This window comes from Thalia democratica, chromosome 5 (genome assembly GCF_965202585.1).
Source record: "Thalia democratica chromosome 5, ktThaDemo2.hap1.1, whole genome shotgun sequence".
NCBI lineage: Eukaryota > Metazoa > Chordata > Thaliacea > Salpida > Salpidae > Thalia > Thalia democratica.
The window spans coordinates 45,771,785-45,789,128 of NC_139169.1; the positions used below are offsets into that span (position 1 = coordinate 45,771,785).

Consider the following 17,344-nt stretch of genomic DNA (forward strand, 5'->3'; position numbering starts at 1 on the left):
ATTAATTTATACCAGATGAAGGCATTGGAAATTAAATAATTTTGTAAATTTCTAGGAAAATTTTGGATTTTTTTTCTAACTTTAAAGGATTTTTAATTAATTTTTACCATTTGAAGGCTTTGGAAAACAAGGAATTTTTTAAATTTAAACTGACAAAATCTGACTTTTTTTTAAATTTTATCAAATTTCCTGACCTTTCCTGACATTTTTTCAAAACCCCCCATTTTTTCCTGACTTTTCCTGACTTTTGTCATTTTTTTATTTTTCCTGACTTCCTGACTTTTCCTGAACATGTGGCAACTCTAACAAACTACAAGCCTGATTTTATAGCATTCAAAAATATCATTTATCTTTTGAGATATTTTATTTTTTGTAAAAAGTTTCTGATACATACGTACGGACAGCAAATTTTTCGGGGTCAATTTTCTCAGATACTTAAAAATTCACTAAAAATCTATCTCCTCCTTCATTTTTTAAGCAATCTTCTTCAAATTTTCAGGAAAAGTTCCTCATATTAAAAGGAAACAACGTTACTGTAGAATTTTAATAATGTAAAAAATTAAAAATTTTATCACAAAAATTAAAAGAAAAATTAAATTAAAAAAAATAATATTTTTACAAAAAAAAATTTTAATTCCAAAGTAATGTTTTTTGTTATTGTATAAAGATTAGACTGTGAAAGTTTAAAGAATATTGCTTGAAAAATGTAAGAGGAGATAGATTTTAAATAAAATAGTCTTTTTTCGTTTTTTTAGTTTTCCCTTTCCATAGGGAACTTATTTTGCGGCCCGACTTTGACTAGTTATATCTCAAAAAATAATTTGAATTTTTTAAAACGATAAAAAGCATCTTCAAGCTTAGAAAAAACTCTTTAAAATAAGATCAACTTGTAAAAAATTATGTTTTGTTTTTAATATTCTTTAATAAATTAACTAAATGGGTTAGTGAATTTGTTTATTTAAACTCAATTTTATTGAGATATAGCCCATTTTTCTGTTTTGCCTTTAATATTAGGGTCAACTTGCTTATTCAAAGAAAATCAAAAAAGATATTTTTGTTAAACATTTAAAAAAAATTGCTTATTTAAAACTTTTTTAATGTTGCAAGAACTAAGAAACATTTATACTCTTTTGTGGTTTTCTTGGTTCTTGTAACATATTAAAAAAAAGATTAAAATAAGCTTTTTTTAATTTATAGCAAAAATATATTTATTAGTGAGTGAATTTAGATTTTCCCGATAATTTTTTTTTCACTAACTATTAAGACCCTAATATTAAAGATAAAACTAAAAAAATCATAAATGGCCTATATCTCAATAGATACTAAATTTATATAAAAAACAAATTCACTCACCAATGAAGGTAGTTAACTAAAAAAATTTTTTAAATAGTTAAAAAATATATGTATTTTTTGAGATATGTTGCGAGAACTAAAAAAGCCAAACTGTCCCATTTTTTCTATGATATCTAGCACCGACCCAATAAACCCAAACTAAAAAAAAATCATAACTCATTTTATCTGAATCATTTAGCTAAAAAATTACGTAAAAAAAATCTTAAGAACAAAGAACAAAGGAATTGTTGTGTTAAAAAAATTTTTAGTCAAGAAAAAAAAGACTCAAATTTTCCCTTATTTTAGAATGATTATTTTTTAAATACAATTTCTCATAAAATTTATGTTTAAACTCAACTAGAGTTATCGAAAAGTAGAATTATTTCTTAAAAGATTGTCTTAAATGACTGTTTAAAATAAGTAATTTTTAAAAACTTATCTTAAAAGTATTTAAGAACTTAAACGGTTGTTTTTGATAAACTTGTAGGTATTTATTATAACTTATTTATTTGAATCAATTACAGAGTTTCCATTTGACTACTTTAACTATTTCAACAAATAGATAATACAATTATACAAAACACTTTTATTGTGAATTAAAGTTCACTAAAACAATAACTAAGTGATCATTTTAAAAGCTTCAGTTTGCACACGACTACTAAATATTCGAACATAACAAAAACATTTGAATCCAAAAAATTTAAGATAATACAATAACTTAGAATTTAAAATACACTCTAAACTTTTTATATTACGTAATTATAAAAATAATAAAAGTTAGACTTATTTGCAAAACAAGTTTGCCTGTTGTATACATAAATCATTTAAGTTATTCAATATCAATAGCTTTGTAAAATCTATCTATAGTTTATATTATTTAAAAGTAACAAACTAAAAAACTATAAAAAATAATTTCACAGAACTTTTAAACTAAAAATAATTGGTTTTAAAAGCACAAGTTTTTATTTACAAATAGACAAAAAAAACTTTTTTTACAATTTAAAACGTAGTAAAACTTACAACTCTGTTTTGAAGTTAACATTTTCCAGTCTAAAAAAAAAGTATTATTAAAGCATTTATCATATGTTACACAATTGAAAAAAAAATTACATAACTAGAGCTTTATGAATTACCTTTGATAGACCTGCTCTAGTATGCATAATTTTTTATAGTATTGAGTATACACAACGAAAAATAACTAAATTTAGTTTCCTAGTTAATGATAAAATAGTTTTTGCAATCTTACTAAAATAACACTTAAATTACTTTATTTATTGTTACTAATTACAGATTGTAAACTTACAATTCAATACATTTTTACAGTAACTTGATAAAACATAAGCTTAAAAATGAATTGTTATAGCTTAACTTTGCTTAAAAAGTATGTAACTTTAGCCTTCATCAAATACTTTAAATTAAAAATGTCTATCCAATTAGTTTTGTATTAAACAATTACGAGCTGTCCTATCCAGGACATTACCCAAACCTCGACAATTTATCTGCGGTGCTTGCTACTGCTTTTGTAGTCTCTTTCTCTGGAATGAGACCTGTAAAACGAACTTAATGTAAATTGTCTACAATAATAAAAGTTATTTTTGTATACTTCAATAATATCAGAAAAAATATTACGTTATCCTATTAATTAATATAATTTTTTTTCTACTATGCAATCATTATTTAAACGTACTTTTTAGTTTACAGTTTGTTAAAAACAAAACGATTTAGATTTATTTATATGAGCAAATAAAACGGTAAAACAAATTCTAGTTAAAATAATTAAATATAAAAATTTAAGTGTCAACAAAACAACATGCAAAAACTTGTGTGAAACTAATATGTCTATCACAGTTGCAACTCACTCGGGCTACTCAGGTTAGTTAAAAATTTTAAAAAACTTAGGTGACCCAGGTTAATGTGAAATCTTGTTATTTTCGTTATATATCACATAAGTTATAAACAATAACGATTCCATTGAAATTTAGCTTACGTTAACGTTCAGGTTTTTTTATTGTTTTAGTTTAAAAAAATTATGGTGAACCACGATGGAATTTGTCTAGCAAATCCGGTTTGTTATTTATAAAAGACTTCAGACTTGCCTTAATGTTTAAATAAATTTTCTGAAAATATTGCAACACTGATAACATTACTCTTTTAAACTTCATAGCAGTAGCATCTTGTGTGAGGAACAAAATTACCTCTAAAACTAATTGTAAATAATAACATATGTTCTTATATAGGCTTTGGCTCTAAAAACTTAAAACCCAGCCTAATGTAAGTATAAAAATATTAATTTAAAAATGTTTTTATATATTGTAAATTTGATCCCAATAATAAAATTTCATACAACTAGTATATATTTCTTTTATTTATCAACCTGCGATCGTAGCGATGCTTTTTACTGCTGCTGTATTTCCTTCTATCTTCATTTGAAGAACTTCTTCTGCGTCTTCGATAGTGGGGAGATCTAAGAGTTTTTCGTTTATAACTTGAATCACAGTTTATAAGTTATATTTAAAACATTTTAAAAACCTGGATCTAGATCGACTCCTTCTTCTGGACCTACTTCTACTCCTGTAGCGGGGAGATCTGCTTCTTTTCCTAGATCTACTCCTTTTACGCGATCTGCTTCTTTTACGAGACCTGCTTCTTTTTCTAGATCTACTTCTCTTGCGTCTTGGACTTCTCGACTTGCTGCGTTCCCTCCTACTATTTGTAGAAGTCACTGTGGCCTCCTAGAAAAATAAGGATCGTGCAGAGCTGATAAAAATTGTTCTAAACTAATTAATAACTAATTCATTTAAGAAAAAATGTAGTAGTTCATATGCAGTATGCACTAAAATTAAAGAAATATTTTTTAAGACTAGTTGTTACTTTTAAATATATTCGAATTAAGTTAAATTATGGTAAAAAATTAAAAACAATAAGAAATTGTTTTAAGAAACTTATCGCATATGTCTGACGCTTGTTAAATTAAACTTGAGAGTAACAATTACTATTTAAATAAAACATATAATACAAGCAACATAAAAAAGCACAACAAGCAAATAAATTCAAGTATTAGTTTTCAAAAGAAAACATGATAAACAAGAATTAAAAAATCACCAATGCTGAATAGAAACAAACTGGATAATTGATGATTATACAAATTATTGATTTTTTAATTATTTATTAATAAACTCAATTTATCCAATATTTTCATATTTTTTTCGGAAAATTTTATCTAACGCTCTGACAAGCTCTTTGAGCAAGACTTAGTTTGTCAGGTAAATTTTTGCCACTATTTAAGTATAAATTAATTTAAGATTATTATATTTAAAGTCTAATAAAGAAAAGTAACTGCAAACTTTTAATAAATTGGCTTATAAACTATTAAATAAATAAAATAGTGTTATATCTCTTTGAAATCCCCTGCTAGTTATATCTATGTAAAAGATAAACGAATACATAAATACTTAAAAACAATTAATTAATTATTATTTTTAAGTAAGGATTTTTCATCAACTATGTTTATTTTAGTTTATTACAAATAAACAGTTCTCAACCTAAGTATTACTTTTTAGTTTGTTTATAAAAACGACATACACTTATAAAAACAACATATGATTTTTTTTTTTTTTTTTAATTGTTAAATAAAATATTAATTTAAATGAAAAAATAATTAATTGTGTAACCAAACAACTTAAAAACTACTTCGTAAAAAAGACTTACTTTTTTAATAAAAATTTATAAAAAAATGTTTTGATTAAATTAAATAAACATTGATGGTCTTTTTAAAGTGTTACACATAAACGTTAATTAATGACAAAGAAAAAAATACTTTCAATTAGTATTGGACAATAGGATTGAAAAAAATAAAAATGGAGTTATAAGTCATTTGTTAGCAACAGTAATATTTTAAAACATTACAAGGTTTTAATTTAAGTATGATTTATAAAACTTAGTATTAAAAGTATTTTTTACTAAAACTATCTAGTTTACTCTGCTGTTGTGCTATTATTAACAAACTGATAGCACAACTAGGTGCTAAAACTTCCAAACAAACATTTTTACAGGCTTCGGTGTCAGAGTCAGAACCATATTTTCCAAGATCATCATCGTCGTCGTCCTCTTCTTCTCCATATTTTGACAAATCTCCTGCTCCGTCTTCATCACTGTCAGATCCGTATTTTGCCAGATTTCGATCATCATCTTCTTCGTTTTCCAAATTTTCAGTTTGCAGTATGGACTGCTGCAGGATTTTTTCCGCGTATTTCTTCCTCTTGCTTTTCTTCAGCCGGCCAAAATCATCGTATTCATCATCAGATTGCTGAAAACATAATTTGTTATTTCCAGCTGTTAAAACTAACTATGGTGTCTACATAACGAACGCGTTATTGTAATGCACCTCACTATTAAAGTTTTCAAAGAAATGATGAACTACGTTTGGAGTGGACAAATTTTATAGTCGTTTTTTTATAATTTCATTCTCATGTTTCGACCTAACAATGTCCTCATTATAAGGCTTACTTACAACAGGTTCTTTGTATTCAACCCCGTCTCTTTCGTTGAATCCTCCGCCAAGTCCTGTTCTTTCTTCTTGAATGCCAACTTTTGGTGCATTGCACATGTTGCAGTCGTTTCTACGAGCCCAATTGACATTTCCACAACTATAAATAATGTAAAATTTTAGAGTCATTTTAGTCTTATAACACAAGAAATTACAAATACTTTTGTGCGTAATGTTCAAAATCAGTATTACAGCAACTTGGAAGTAAAAAATTTCATGTTTATCTTTTTTCTATCTTATGTAAACAATAGAGAAGCCTTATGACCTAGGCACTTTCAGTATAACAGTAAAATAAGTAGGTTTATACAAAACTTTATATCGAGTAAAAATCTAAGTGTAACAATATAACCAATATAATATAATTGGTTTGAAAGTTAGAACTTTCTTTTGAAAGTTAGAACTTGACTTTTTAATTAAGATTGTTTATAAAAAAGCTACATTTTAGCGAAATCGATAGTACTTATAACATTAACTACTGATAAAAAGATAAACAGTAGGAGTCCACCTTTCAAGTTCGAACTTTAAACAAAAGTGCCAGCTAGATGGGAATTCCAAACCCAAATAATCATGATGTTTGTTTTTACAAAATGACTAATTTCAATATGTTACAAGCCAATAATGTTAAAATAGATATATAATCATCTAAAACACAAAATCAACATTCATTTAAAACATTCTTTCAATTGAAGCTATTAATATGTTTAACTGCACATTAAAATAAATGTTTGAAATGTTTGTACTGTAATATTTTTGAACGTTTTCTTTTTGTTTATTGTTTAAGTTTATTAAATACTAAGAACATCAAAAATTGTTTATTTATACATGGCTAGCAATACATTTTTTTTAAGTTAAAATTAAAAATCTAAAATTTGTCTTTTGACACAACACTTTTTGGGTAAAAAGTTTGAACTCAACAGGAAAACTATTGTACAGTTTGTTATTAAAATTTATAAAAAGATTTTAATTTTTTTACTCTAAAAAATTAATTGTAGCTAAATTCAAATTCTTAAAATAAAAGACATCTCATACGTTTTGCACATCCAATCATCAGCACTAAAGAGGCCATTGCTCTTTTCAGCACCATTTTTTCCTATTAAAGATCCTCCGTGCTTAATTCTTTTAACCCCTACTGGCCTGTCAATTCCACATCTATTGCAACTTGTTCTTCGGGCAAAATTTATATTGTCACATCTGAATAAAAAAATTTAATGTTAATTTTGTCATTCAGTTGAAATTATAAATAATCAGTACAGTATTATAAAAATGAAACAATTGTTTCATTCTAATAGTACAAAACCGGATACCATTAATATTTTAATGTACTTAAAAAAAAAATAGAGACATTTAATTTTTGTCCACACTTGTCAGTATTTAACTTGTGATTAAAATTGTTAAATAACATTAACTAGTAATAAATAATAAATTTTAAACTTTAACACTTAAATAAAATATAACACAACTATAACAATTGACCAAATAAAGCAAATGTTTAACCATTGAAATAAAAATGTTTCAAAATTTTAAAAACTAAATAAATAGAGCATACAATTGATCAGTTTAAATTCAAAGAAGTAAACAAAATGGTTGAGTAGACAAAATAATTTTGTTTGAAGGGTTTTGTTTTAAAATTAAGATGTAAATTGCTTCTTAAGTTTTTAAAGGAAATTAAAAGTACGTAGTAATTTCAACTTAAAAAGTATAGACATCTTAAATTTACATTGTGTTCAATTGCTTAATTAATTGATTCAAATGATTCTATTTGAATAAGATTTTTTATATAAGCACTGACGTGGTCTTTGACTGAAACTGAGTTTGCATTAAAATATTTAAAATAAAAATTAGCTTAAGTACAAAATTATAATATACATAAAAGTTAGTTTAAGCTCGTTTTTAACAACATTCTAAACACAGTATAACACCACTCTATAACTTCCTTTTATTTAAGATTCTGATTGTTAAAATAGTTTACACACATCATTACTTAATAGAATGGTGTTTCTAGTTTTAAACACTTGAAAATAGTTATCTTAATATAAAATTAAAGCACTCTTATTCTAAATATTGTTTTCTGTATATCAAACTGAAAGTTAAGTTTAAAAAGAATATCCAGGATACCATAATAGTTAGTCCAGTGGTGAAACTTTTATCAAAAAAGCTAGTCTGAATAGTTAAAAACTATTCTGAGCTACATCTAGGTAAACTGAGGTTGCTGGTTTTATGAGAAAATTGATAAACAATCCGAAAACCAAAAAAATACTGTTAACCAAGCTTAAACACCTAAAATTATAAAAACAGTATCATAGTTAATATTTAAAAAAAAACACGAAAAAAATAAGTTAAAAAAAAATAAATCAAATAAACTAGAATAAGATTTAGGAAAATATCTTAACTATAATAAGTTAGCCTGAGTTTAAAAAAAATAAACTAGCTTTATTATCCTGAGTATGTGCCAATTGTGTTAATCTTGATCTATATTTGAAACTTTAAAACTAAATCATGTGTTACTTTAAACAGGGTGGTTCTTGTAGTTTAACCGAATAACAAAACTTAAATGATTGAAAACAAAACACACTTTTCACAAGTCCAATCTCCATCACCTGCAGTGAACCCTCTACCACCAGGTTTTGGCATATTTATTAAATAAAATATTAAAATATCTGAAAAAAGTATAACTATACTATTACTGTAAAATTTAATATCTAAATTATTTGAGTAATAACTTTTATTTAAATCTAAGTTGGTTGCAGTTGATTTATAACTTGGTAAAGTAAAAATACTTAAATCAATTGCTTATATTTAAGTTAAAAAGATTGGAAATACTAACTTACAAAAACTTTTTTTATATAAACAGTATTTACAGAAAACAATCCTAAAAAAAACTATTGTTTAAACTAAATAAATACAGTGAAATAAACCTAATTACCAGAAAGGAAGATACTATGTTGAATAGAAAAAAGCTAATCAAATATGCATATGTTTTCAAGTAGAATTTAGGCAGTGGAGGGGGTAAATTATAATATGTTTTGTAGAAAGTTTCTTATTGAAACAAGTAGCAGATAAATTTTTCATGCCAAACTTTGTTGGATTTTAGAAAAAACTACTAAAAATGTTTCACTTACACAATTAAATAAATTTTACTTAAAATTTAATTTTTTACTATAAAAAAAAATTATAGCAAACATAACTTTGAAAAAATTATAATTTAAAATAAATAATCTTTGGTTATTCTTAAACTTTTTTTTTGATTTAAATCAAATTTTTATAAACAAATTTGAAATATGGTTTTCACAAGTTGTAAAAAACTTATTAAAAATTAAACTAAAATAGTTTCATAACCTATTGCTCAATAATTGTAGATTAATGGGGAGAGATTTGTTTTAATAAAAAAGATTTTTTTATCTTTTTGGTTTACATCTTCTATAAGAAACCTATAAAACACTCAAACTTTGATTATTTTTATCTCAAAAGTTCTCCAAATTTCTTCCAGGTTTTTAAAATAAACATTTTTGGGTGTATTTTTAGTTTAAAGTTAAGTTTAAGATATGAAACTGTGTTAAATAGTATAAAAATTTTGAAAAGATACTGTAAAGCTACTTTAAATATGTTTTTTAATAAAAAAATTTTTTGATGGTGGCAAAAAAATTTTATTTAGATTATAGATTTTTTGAGTCAAATTGAAATTTTACTACTGAACATGTGAAATTTGTTAAATTTTTAGGTTTTTCCAGTTTTTTTTTGCCTAAATTGTCAAATTCTAGGTTTTTCCAGGTTTCCAGGTAAAGTGGTAGCCCTGTTAAAAGTAAAAGTTTTCTTGTATGTACTGTTTAGTATAAAATTAAACTTAAAATTAAACAGAACTTAACAATATAAAATTACTGAAAAATACAGTAATGCTTTTTTAAATGTGTTTTTAAATAAAAAAAGAAGTTTATTAATTTTCTTATTTTTAATCATTTCTGGTTTAAACATAACTTCATTATTTTATATTTAAAATTGTTCAAAATTTAAAGTCAGTCAATAAATGTAATAATTTATATTTAAAACTACATACTTTTCCAGATTTTTTCAAGTTTATTAGTAAAATTCCCTCCTTGTTTTTAGTCACTCATAAATTTATTATAACTTAGAACTAATAACTATTTTTCCTTTTTTTTTGGTATAAAAACATTAGACTCACTCTTCCCTGAACAACGATAAAAGTTTTTTGAAGGTCAAGCAAGCAATTTGTCATCACCAGTAATTCTACCTCCCCTTTAAAATTAAGGGCATAGGGGGGTTAAACACCCTTTTTTGGTTTTTGATCTTATTTTATATAGTTTTTACTATGCTACAAGATGCATTTTACAGATTTAAAAAATTCAAAATAATTTTTGAGATATAACAGGTCAAAGTCTGAGGCAACAATAGGTTTCTTATGGGAGGCGCAAACTAAAACAGCAAAAATAGACTATTTCACTAAAAATCTATCTTCTCCTACGTTTTTTGAGAAAACTACCTCAAAATTTTAGGAAGTGTTCCTTAATATATTTAGAAAATTCTGTCGGAAGGAATTTTTAAAAAAATAAAAATTAAAAAAATTATATAAAAAATAAACAAAAATAACAGTTTTTTTTTTGTTTTTTTATTATAAAATTTTTTTTTATAATTTTTCAAAATTCCTTCCGACAGAATTTTCTAAATACGGCAAGGAAAATTTCCTGAAAATTTGAGGTAGTTATCTCAAAATACGTAGGAGGAGATAGATTTTTAGTGATTTCTATTTATTTGCCGTTTTAGTTTGCGCCTCCCATAAGGATCCTATTGTTGCCTCCAACTTTGACCGGCTATATCTCAAAAATTATTTTGAATTTTTTAAATCTGTAAAAAACATCTTGTAGCTTAGTAAAAACTATATAAAATAAGATCAAAAACCAAAAAAGGGGTGTTTACCCCCCCTATGCCCTTAACACCTAAACCATTTAATAAATTGAATAAAAAACTATCTATTTAACTGAAAAATAATTCCCTTTGTGAAACGTCATTTGGCAAACTTTCCCAGGGTTAAAAATTTCAACACCAAAAACCACAAAGTGTGGAAAATCATAAAGCTCAAATCCAAAAGTAAGTATTCACCAACGCTTCAACAAAAAACACATCAACAATTCAATCATGTGATCACTGCCACCAGTGTGAACTCAATTACAGCTGTTGCAAACTCAAATAAACCAATATCTTATTGAAAGTATCAAGTTCTATAAAAAAATAACATAAAGAAGTACTGTAAGTAGGAAAAAGATACTATTTATCAATAATAAAATCAAAAAAAACAATAAGTATCATAACTATTTAAATAAATAAATTTAAGCTTTTGTTAACACAAGGTCATAGCGATACAAGTTCACTGGAATATATAATATTAAAAAATATATATAATATAATAATATATAAATAAAATGAATTAGTATTTCCCTAATTTCATAGCTACATTGAAGTGTGATAGTCAATTAACACACAGAAAGATGTGTTAGTGTAATAAAGAAAGGATACTGTATAATTTGCTATTATCAAAATGTTAATTTATATATAAATTTGTTAGTATTGTTTATTGAACCACAAAAAGTATGCTCAAAAAGTTTGGTCCATGGACCTGGTGTACAAAAAAACCATTTAGTTATTGAGTTGTACACCAGAAAATTTTAATGTCATGTCCAGGACATTTTGTATTAACTTGACAAAAAACTCAAAAAATTATAAAATAATAGTAAATAATAAAATTGTATTAACTTCATATTTTGACCTCTAATTTCTAATAAAAAATAAAGTTTATATATACAAAATGAACTATTGTAAATTTAACACAGTAACAAAAAGATAACAATTAAAATAAGTTAACAATAATTATAATTTACTTCAATAATATATACTAATTAATCTAATCTTTCATTACCAGAACATTCATAAATAAAAGAACCACACGTCACAATCTGAAGCCCATATAACATGAATCAAATTTCAACACAAAACATACATATAGAAGCTTTTTAGATCTACTCCTTATAGTTATTTAACAAAAAGTTTTGATAACTAAATTCAAAACAATCTTTTTTGGTAATTACCTAGGATGATGTTGCACTAATATCAAGCTGAAATTATATTATATTTGATGTCTTTTTTAAACCATTAGTTTAGGCTAAAAAATTATATTTTATAAGTACATAAAAAAAATCAATTTATCTATCATAAACTAAAAAAAATTAAATATTTAATCCCTTTTCTTTACAATATAAAGCGATTATTTGATATTGAATACATTAATTTTTATCTAATATAATATTCTAAAATGACATTGATCAAACATTTTATTTTATAATAATTTAAACTAATTCTTACTATGTATTTATATAGCTTGTTTAAAACAAAGTATCTTTATATATCAAACATATTAGGCTTAAATCATTTTTTTTTAGCCTAAAATTATTGTTAAAGTAGACATGGAATATATTATAATTCCAGATTGATATTGGTAGTATATAAATGTTGATATAGGTGATAATAATAAAATTTCCAACAAAATAATTGATATTGAATATAAAATTTGTTCAGCACTAGGCAAAATTATAGAAAAACAAGGTAAGTCTTTAACAATATAGCCCACTGACAGTGCATTTAATACTGTTTGAACAGAGGTAATAAAATAGTTTAGTTAGTTAGTCCTAAATATTAAAAAAATAAAATCCCCTGTAATAACTTTTATTTGTCAGAATTAGAGCAAAGTTGTCTTATAAAGCAAAGTTAACTAAAAATCATTGTAAAAACTAGATAGTTTTAAACTAACCATGGTCATACTTGTGATAAAACGAATTTTATTTACTTGAACGTGAAATTTTAGTTTAAAAAAAAAAAATTATAACACTCCAGTGTTCAATCACCATGGCAACATTAGCATTTTGACAACTCTTACCTAAGTAATCTTCTTCGGAAAATAAATGTACAGGTTCTATACTTTTGAAGTATTTGCTGCTTTTGTAATAAGGGCATATGTTTTATCATAAGATTAACTTTGTTTGATTAAAAATATTTTTTTAAAGATCATGAACAGTGAACCAGGCTTGCCAGCACGATTAACAAAAATTACTCGAGCATTACATGTTAAGGAAAAATACAACAGGTGATTACATATTCAGTTTTCAGATAGAAAACAAACCTTTTATTTCTGCCAATCATTCAGCCGACAGCTTAACCCTTGTTACTGTTTGTTGAACGACAAAACAACGTTCAAAAAGTTTTGTCTAACGACTTTTTATACAAAAAACCTTTCGGTTATCGAGTCATACACCACGCTTGTCCAAGATTAATTATTATTATATTAATAAGAATGCCATTTAAAGACAGCTAATAAATAGTTTAAGTTTTTAAATTACATACGCTCGCTTTAGTTGTAAATAGCTAGGCTAATACTTTAATAAATAAACTAAAACAGCATAAATTAGGCTTTTATTTTTATTTTTTAGAACTTTTAATTTTTTTATTGGTTCAATTTGTACCAGGGTTTCTCAAGGCTAGCAATAAACCAAAAAGCTATCAATACTAAACTATAATTTATAAGGAGGCGTTGTGTTTAGTTTTTTATACTTTTGCTAAGGTAGTCATTATGAAAATGTGTATATTAATCCCTGCTTTAGACTGATTAAATAATTTAAGCTTTAGTTCTTCAAAAAGCCTTAGCTTGTTTATTTGATTTTTTTTTTCAATTACTATTAGTTTGAAATTTTCCAAGGTGTAGTTAAGATTATTATTTAAGTTTGTTGAGCATAAAATCAAAATGTTCAAAAATTTTCTAAGAACCTAGTGTGCTACAATTATGTTAATTTACTTTTAATTAACTTTAACAATAAGTTTTGGGTCTACTTACATTAGCTATTAAATAGTGTAACACCATTTTCTTTCTTTGATATAATTTTTCACATGTTTGTAACAATAATGTTTATTTGTATAAAAAACTTTTTTATTTGTAACACCAGTAGTTATACTTTTATCAATTACTAAGATTTTCTAGTTTGTAAATTTAAGTAAGCATATAAAATTTTTGTCAAAACAGTTCAAGAAGTCTATAATGTATTTAAATTTACAGTACAGTTTGTTTTTATTCTTTATATAAAGCTCTTACTAGCTGTGTATTATAGTAAGATATATTTTTTTACAAAAATTGTGATCTTTGGTTGTTATTAAAAATTTTGTATAGTAATTTTTTTGGCAATTCATAGAATTCTATAAAAAGATATACTCCCTAAAAAAAAAACGAAATACTATTCCAAACAGTTAAATATAAAACACTACTAAAAAAATTCATAGTTAGTTTTAATACAAAAAGTAAAATAAATGTAAGACAAGTATTTTCAAATGCACAAAATTTATAATTTAAAATAGTTGAAAAGATTTTGGAAACACTAAATAAAACTTTTAGTAAATTTATCTTGTGTTAATGTTAAAATTGAAATTTAGACAGTAGGTAAATTAAAAAACAGAACGGTTAGCTCGGTGAACAAAAGACACTTTTTCTCCAGTATTTATATCATCGCATTTCTTTCTTATGACTATTATGCTATATTGTTATTCCGTGTTTAATAAACTATTACTCACACTAGTTTACATCTAAATATAAAATAAGTATTTTCGTTAGTTCAATAAAACTTATTACATATAGTTAACAAATAAAGGGATCATACATATGTACTTTCTAAATCATAAAACCAAGTTATCGTTTCTTAGACAAAATTTTACTTTGGTAGTGCTTATTGTAAAAAATGGAATCATTTGCACAAAACTTATTAAAAAAAGTGATGTCATTTTTGATATTTAATATAAAATAAAATTGTTTGAATTTTTTATAAATATCTTGTTGTACTCAATCTTAAAAACTTTTTTAAACTTGTTAATTTTAAATTACCTTAAAAATTTAAAGTAGATTTCAACCGAAGTTACTTATAGTTAAACATTATAATACTAGTTTACAAACATTAATATAAACTTAATAGAAGTTCCTCATCATTTACAACCGTTAATTGAAAATAATGTAGAGTAAATGTAAAAAAAAATCAAATATAATTAATAAAAGTTTTTGTAACAAAAGTTACAATTTAAAGAAGAGATTTAGATTTAATTTTTTTTTTCCTATTTTGAAAAGTATATAAAAATTTTCGTTTAGCCCTTGTTCAAAAAAAAAGGTTTTAACTAAATTTTGTATGATTAAGATTTTTTAAAATTTTATTAAAATAAATACGTTATAAATAAATTAATGTCTTTTTTGTTGTAAGTACTAGTTTTTGAATAAATTAAAACTTAGATTAATTACACAGTCTCAAAGTAAATTTAAAAATAGAAATTAAAAGAACAAAAGTATTTCTTAAATTTGTCAAATCACATTTAAAATTAATAAATAAATAAAAATGAAAAAAGTAAAAAAAAAGTAAAAAAAGTTGTAAAGCTTTAATTTTAAACGTCTCGTGTTTTATTTGCAGATTTCAGGCAAACAGTAGTTTTGAAACTGAAAGGTTGATGTGTTTTCCGCTTTAGATAAAAATCTTCTATACACGTATTTCTCTACGTTGTATACGTTTTCAGTTGTCATTGCGGAAATAAAAAAGTATGTCCTACATATTAGTTGTCTCATGTAAGACGATAACATCATGTAACAAAAAACATGATGTTAACTTCTAATAGCAACACGAAACCTTAAAAAGTTTATTCATCTACTCATAAACACTCCCTAATAATCCAAGTTGCTCAGTGAACTACATGAATAGCAGGTTTAAAAGGTTAAAAACAATGTGAAGATTAATTGTTTAATTTTCTAAATTTGTTAAAACAAAAGAGCTTTCTGAAGTTGGTCTAGGAAACAACAAGTTTGTAGAAATTTTAATTCAGCTTTCATCTAAATTAAAAAGATACGGGAAAAATATTGATATAATAAATTTAAAAAGATGATTTGTTTATTAGTATTTTATGACTACTTCTGTTTATATTTTAGTTGTCAGATAAACTAACTTAACACCAATTTTATCAATTTTAATATAAATTTTCTTCTATAACTTTTAAACCTATTAAGTTACATTATACTTAATTTATTTAATTTCATAGTTGTTTTTGCAGTATTATTTGTAAAGTTTTAGTTCATTAATTAAAAAAAGGGTAACTGCAGACTTTTGTAACTAAAAGACTAAATTAATTTTTTTAAGTTGCTTGCGGGTCGCACTTATTGAAAAAAGTCTCCCACGTGCTTCAATTATTTAAAGTAGTTTTGTTACTCAGTAAAAGAGTATATTATCTTAAGCTAAAAAAGTAATACAATGTGCAATGATAAAGTCTAGTAATAACTAGTTGTAAAATTAGATCTTAATTGTAAGTTTTTACCACATAAATGCTTCTTTTTAGGTTTCAGATAAGTATGTTTTTAGCCAAAAGTACATCGCAAACCATAAATTTTTTCTTTGCGGGATACATTTAACTGACCTGTATGACCTAAGTTATAACTTTATTTTCACTATCTTTTTTTTAACTATTACATAAATTGTAATTTTTTCTTATTTCATTTATAAGTTAATTAACCAATTTTGTTTACTTCTAAACATTTTGTTTTCTTACTCCATAAATCTTGTGCAAAGAACGCTTATCAAAATTTTCAAATAAGCATATTTGTACCATAAAAAAATTTACTTAAATATTTTGTTGTACTATAACTGATTTTTAGTTTTTTAAGTTTTTAGTTGTAATTGTTTTACTCATGTAAATTAATTACTAAAATAATTGTCGCAGTTAATTAGTTGTTTTGAAGTTTTTTTTTTTCAGATGTTTATTGTAAGTTTTTCTTTTGTTAGAATTTATATTTCTAGTGTCATAAAATATTTTTTAGCCTTTTTATATTTTTAGTTTAAGCATGTGGTGTATAACTCAATGATCGAGAGGTCTTTATGTACACCAATTCCCTATAACTTTTTTTTTGATAATTATAGTTTGATTTTAATAAATTACGGTTTTATGTACTATATTTTAAGAAATAAAAAATTAGTTGTTACATCAGTATATAAAGTTTTGATAAATTTTGAAATTTTTTTTTTTAATTTTAAAGCTATGTGAAAACTTATGTTTGTTTGATGTAAAACAAAGTTACAAAATACCAAAGCTTTTCTATATCTAGAATTTCATTACAATTTTTTTTTCTTATACGTTATCTGAGCAATGTTTTTTTTAAATAAAAAGTAGTTTTAGTGTGTAACTTTTTAATTTTACGTGTAGCTGAAATAAACATTAGCTTACCTATAAAGTTTTGTTTTTTTATAATCAATAAGACCTGATTAACAGACAAACCGTAATAAAGCAAAGTAAAATTAATTAAAAAAAAAACTATATGTAATATACGATATATAAGTTAGTTACACCATATTTTAGGGGTAGAAAACGTAGAACAAAAACACACTTTTTTTATAACTT

The 17,344-nt window shown here is 24.2% G+C and overlaps 1 protein-coding gene across 1 annotated transcript; it reads right to left on the minus strand.

The window, feature by feature from the left end:
- Positions 1 to 2,253: 2,253 nt before the first annotated feature.
- Positions 2,254 to 8,545, minus strand: LOC145835633 (uncharacterized). The gene is made up of 8 exons (XM_082943308.1): positions 8,451 to 8,545; positions 6,908 to 7,069; positions 5,843 to 5,978; positions 5,375 to 5,638; positions 3,862 to 4,064; positions 3,707 to 3,796; positions 2,819 to 2,879; positions 2,254 to 2,382 (listed from the first exon to the last, which is right to left on the minus strand). The coding sequence occupies exons 1-7, from the start codon at positions 8,507 to 8,509 to the stop codon at positions 2,828 to 2,830; spliced, it is 966 nt and encodes a 321-aa protein (XP_082799434.1). The 5' UTR covers positions 8,510 to 8,545; the 3' UTR covers positions 2,254 to 2,382; positions 2,819 to 2,827.
- Positions 8,546 to 17,344: the final 8,799 nt, after the last annotated feature.

Bases quoted from the DNA above. Each gene is read 5' to 3' on its own strand.
- LOC145835633 (XM_082943308.1), bottom strand. From the start codon at position 8,509: ATGCCAAAACCTGGTGGTAGAGGGTTCACTGCAGGTGATGGAGATTGG. The intron at 7,070-8,450 runs GTGTGTTTTGTT...TTTTTTATTCAG, and splicing joins GGAGATTGGACTTGTGAAAA to ATGTGACAATATAAATTTTG. The intron at 2,880-3,706 runs GTTGATAAATAA...TTCGTTTTACAG, and splicing joins AAGCATCGCTACGATCGCAG to GTCTCATTCCAGAGAAAGAG.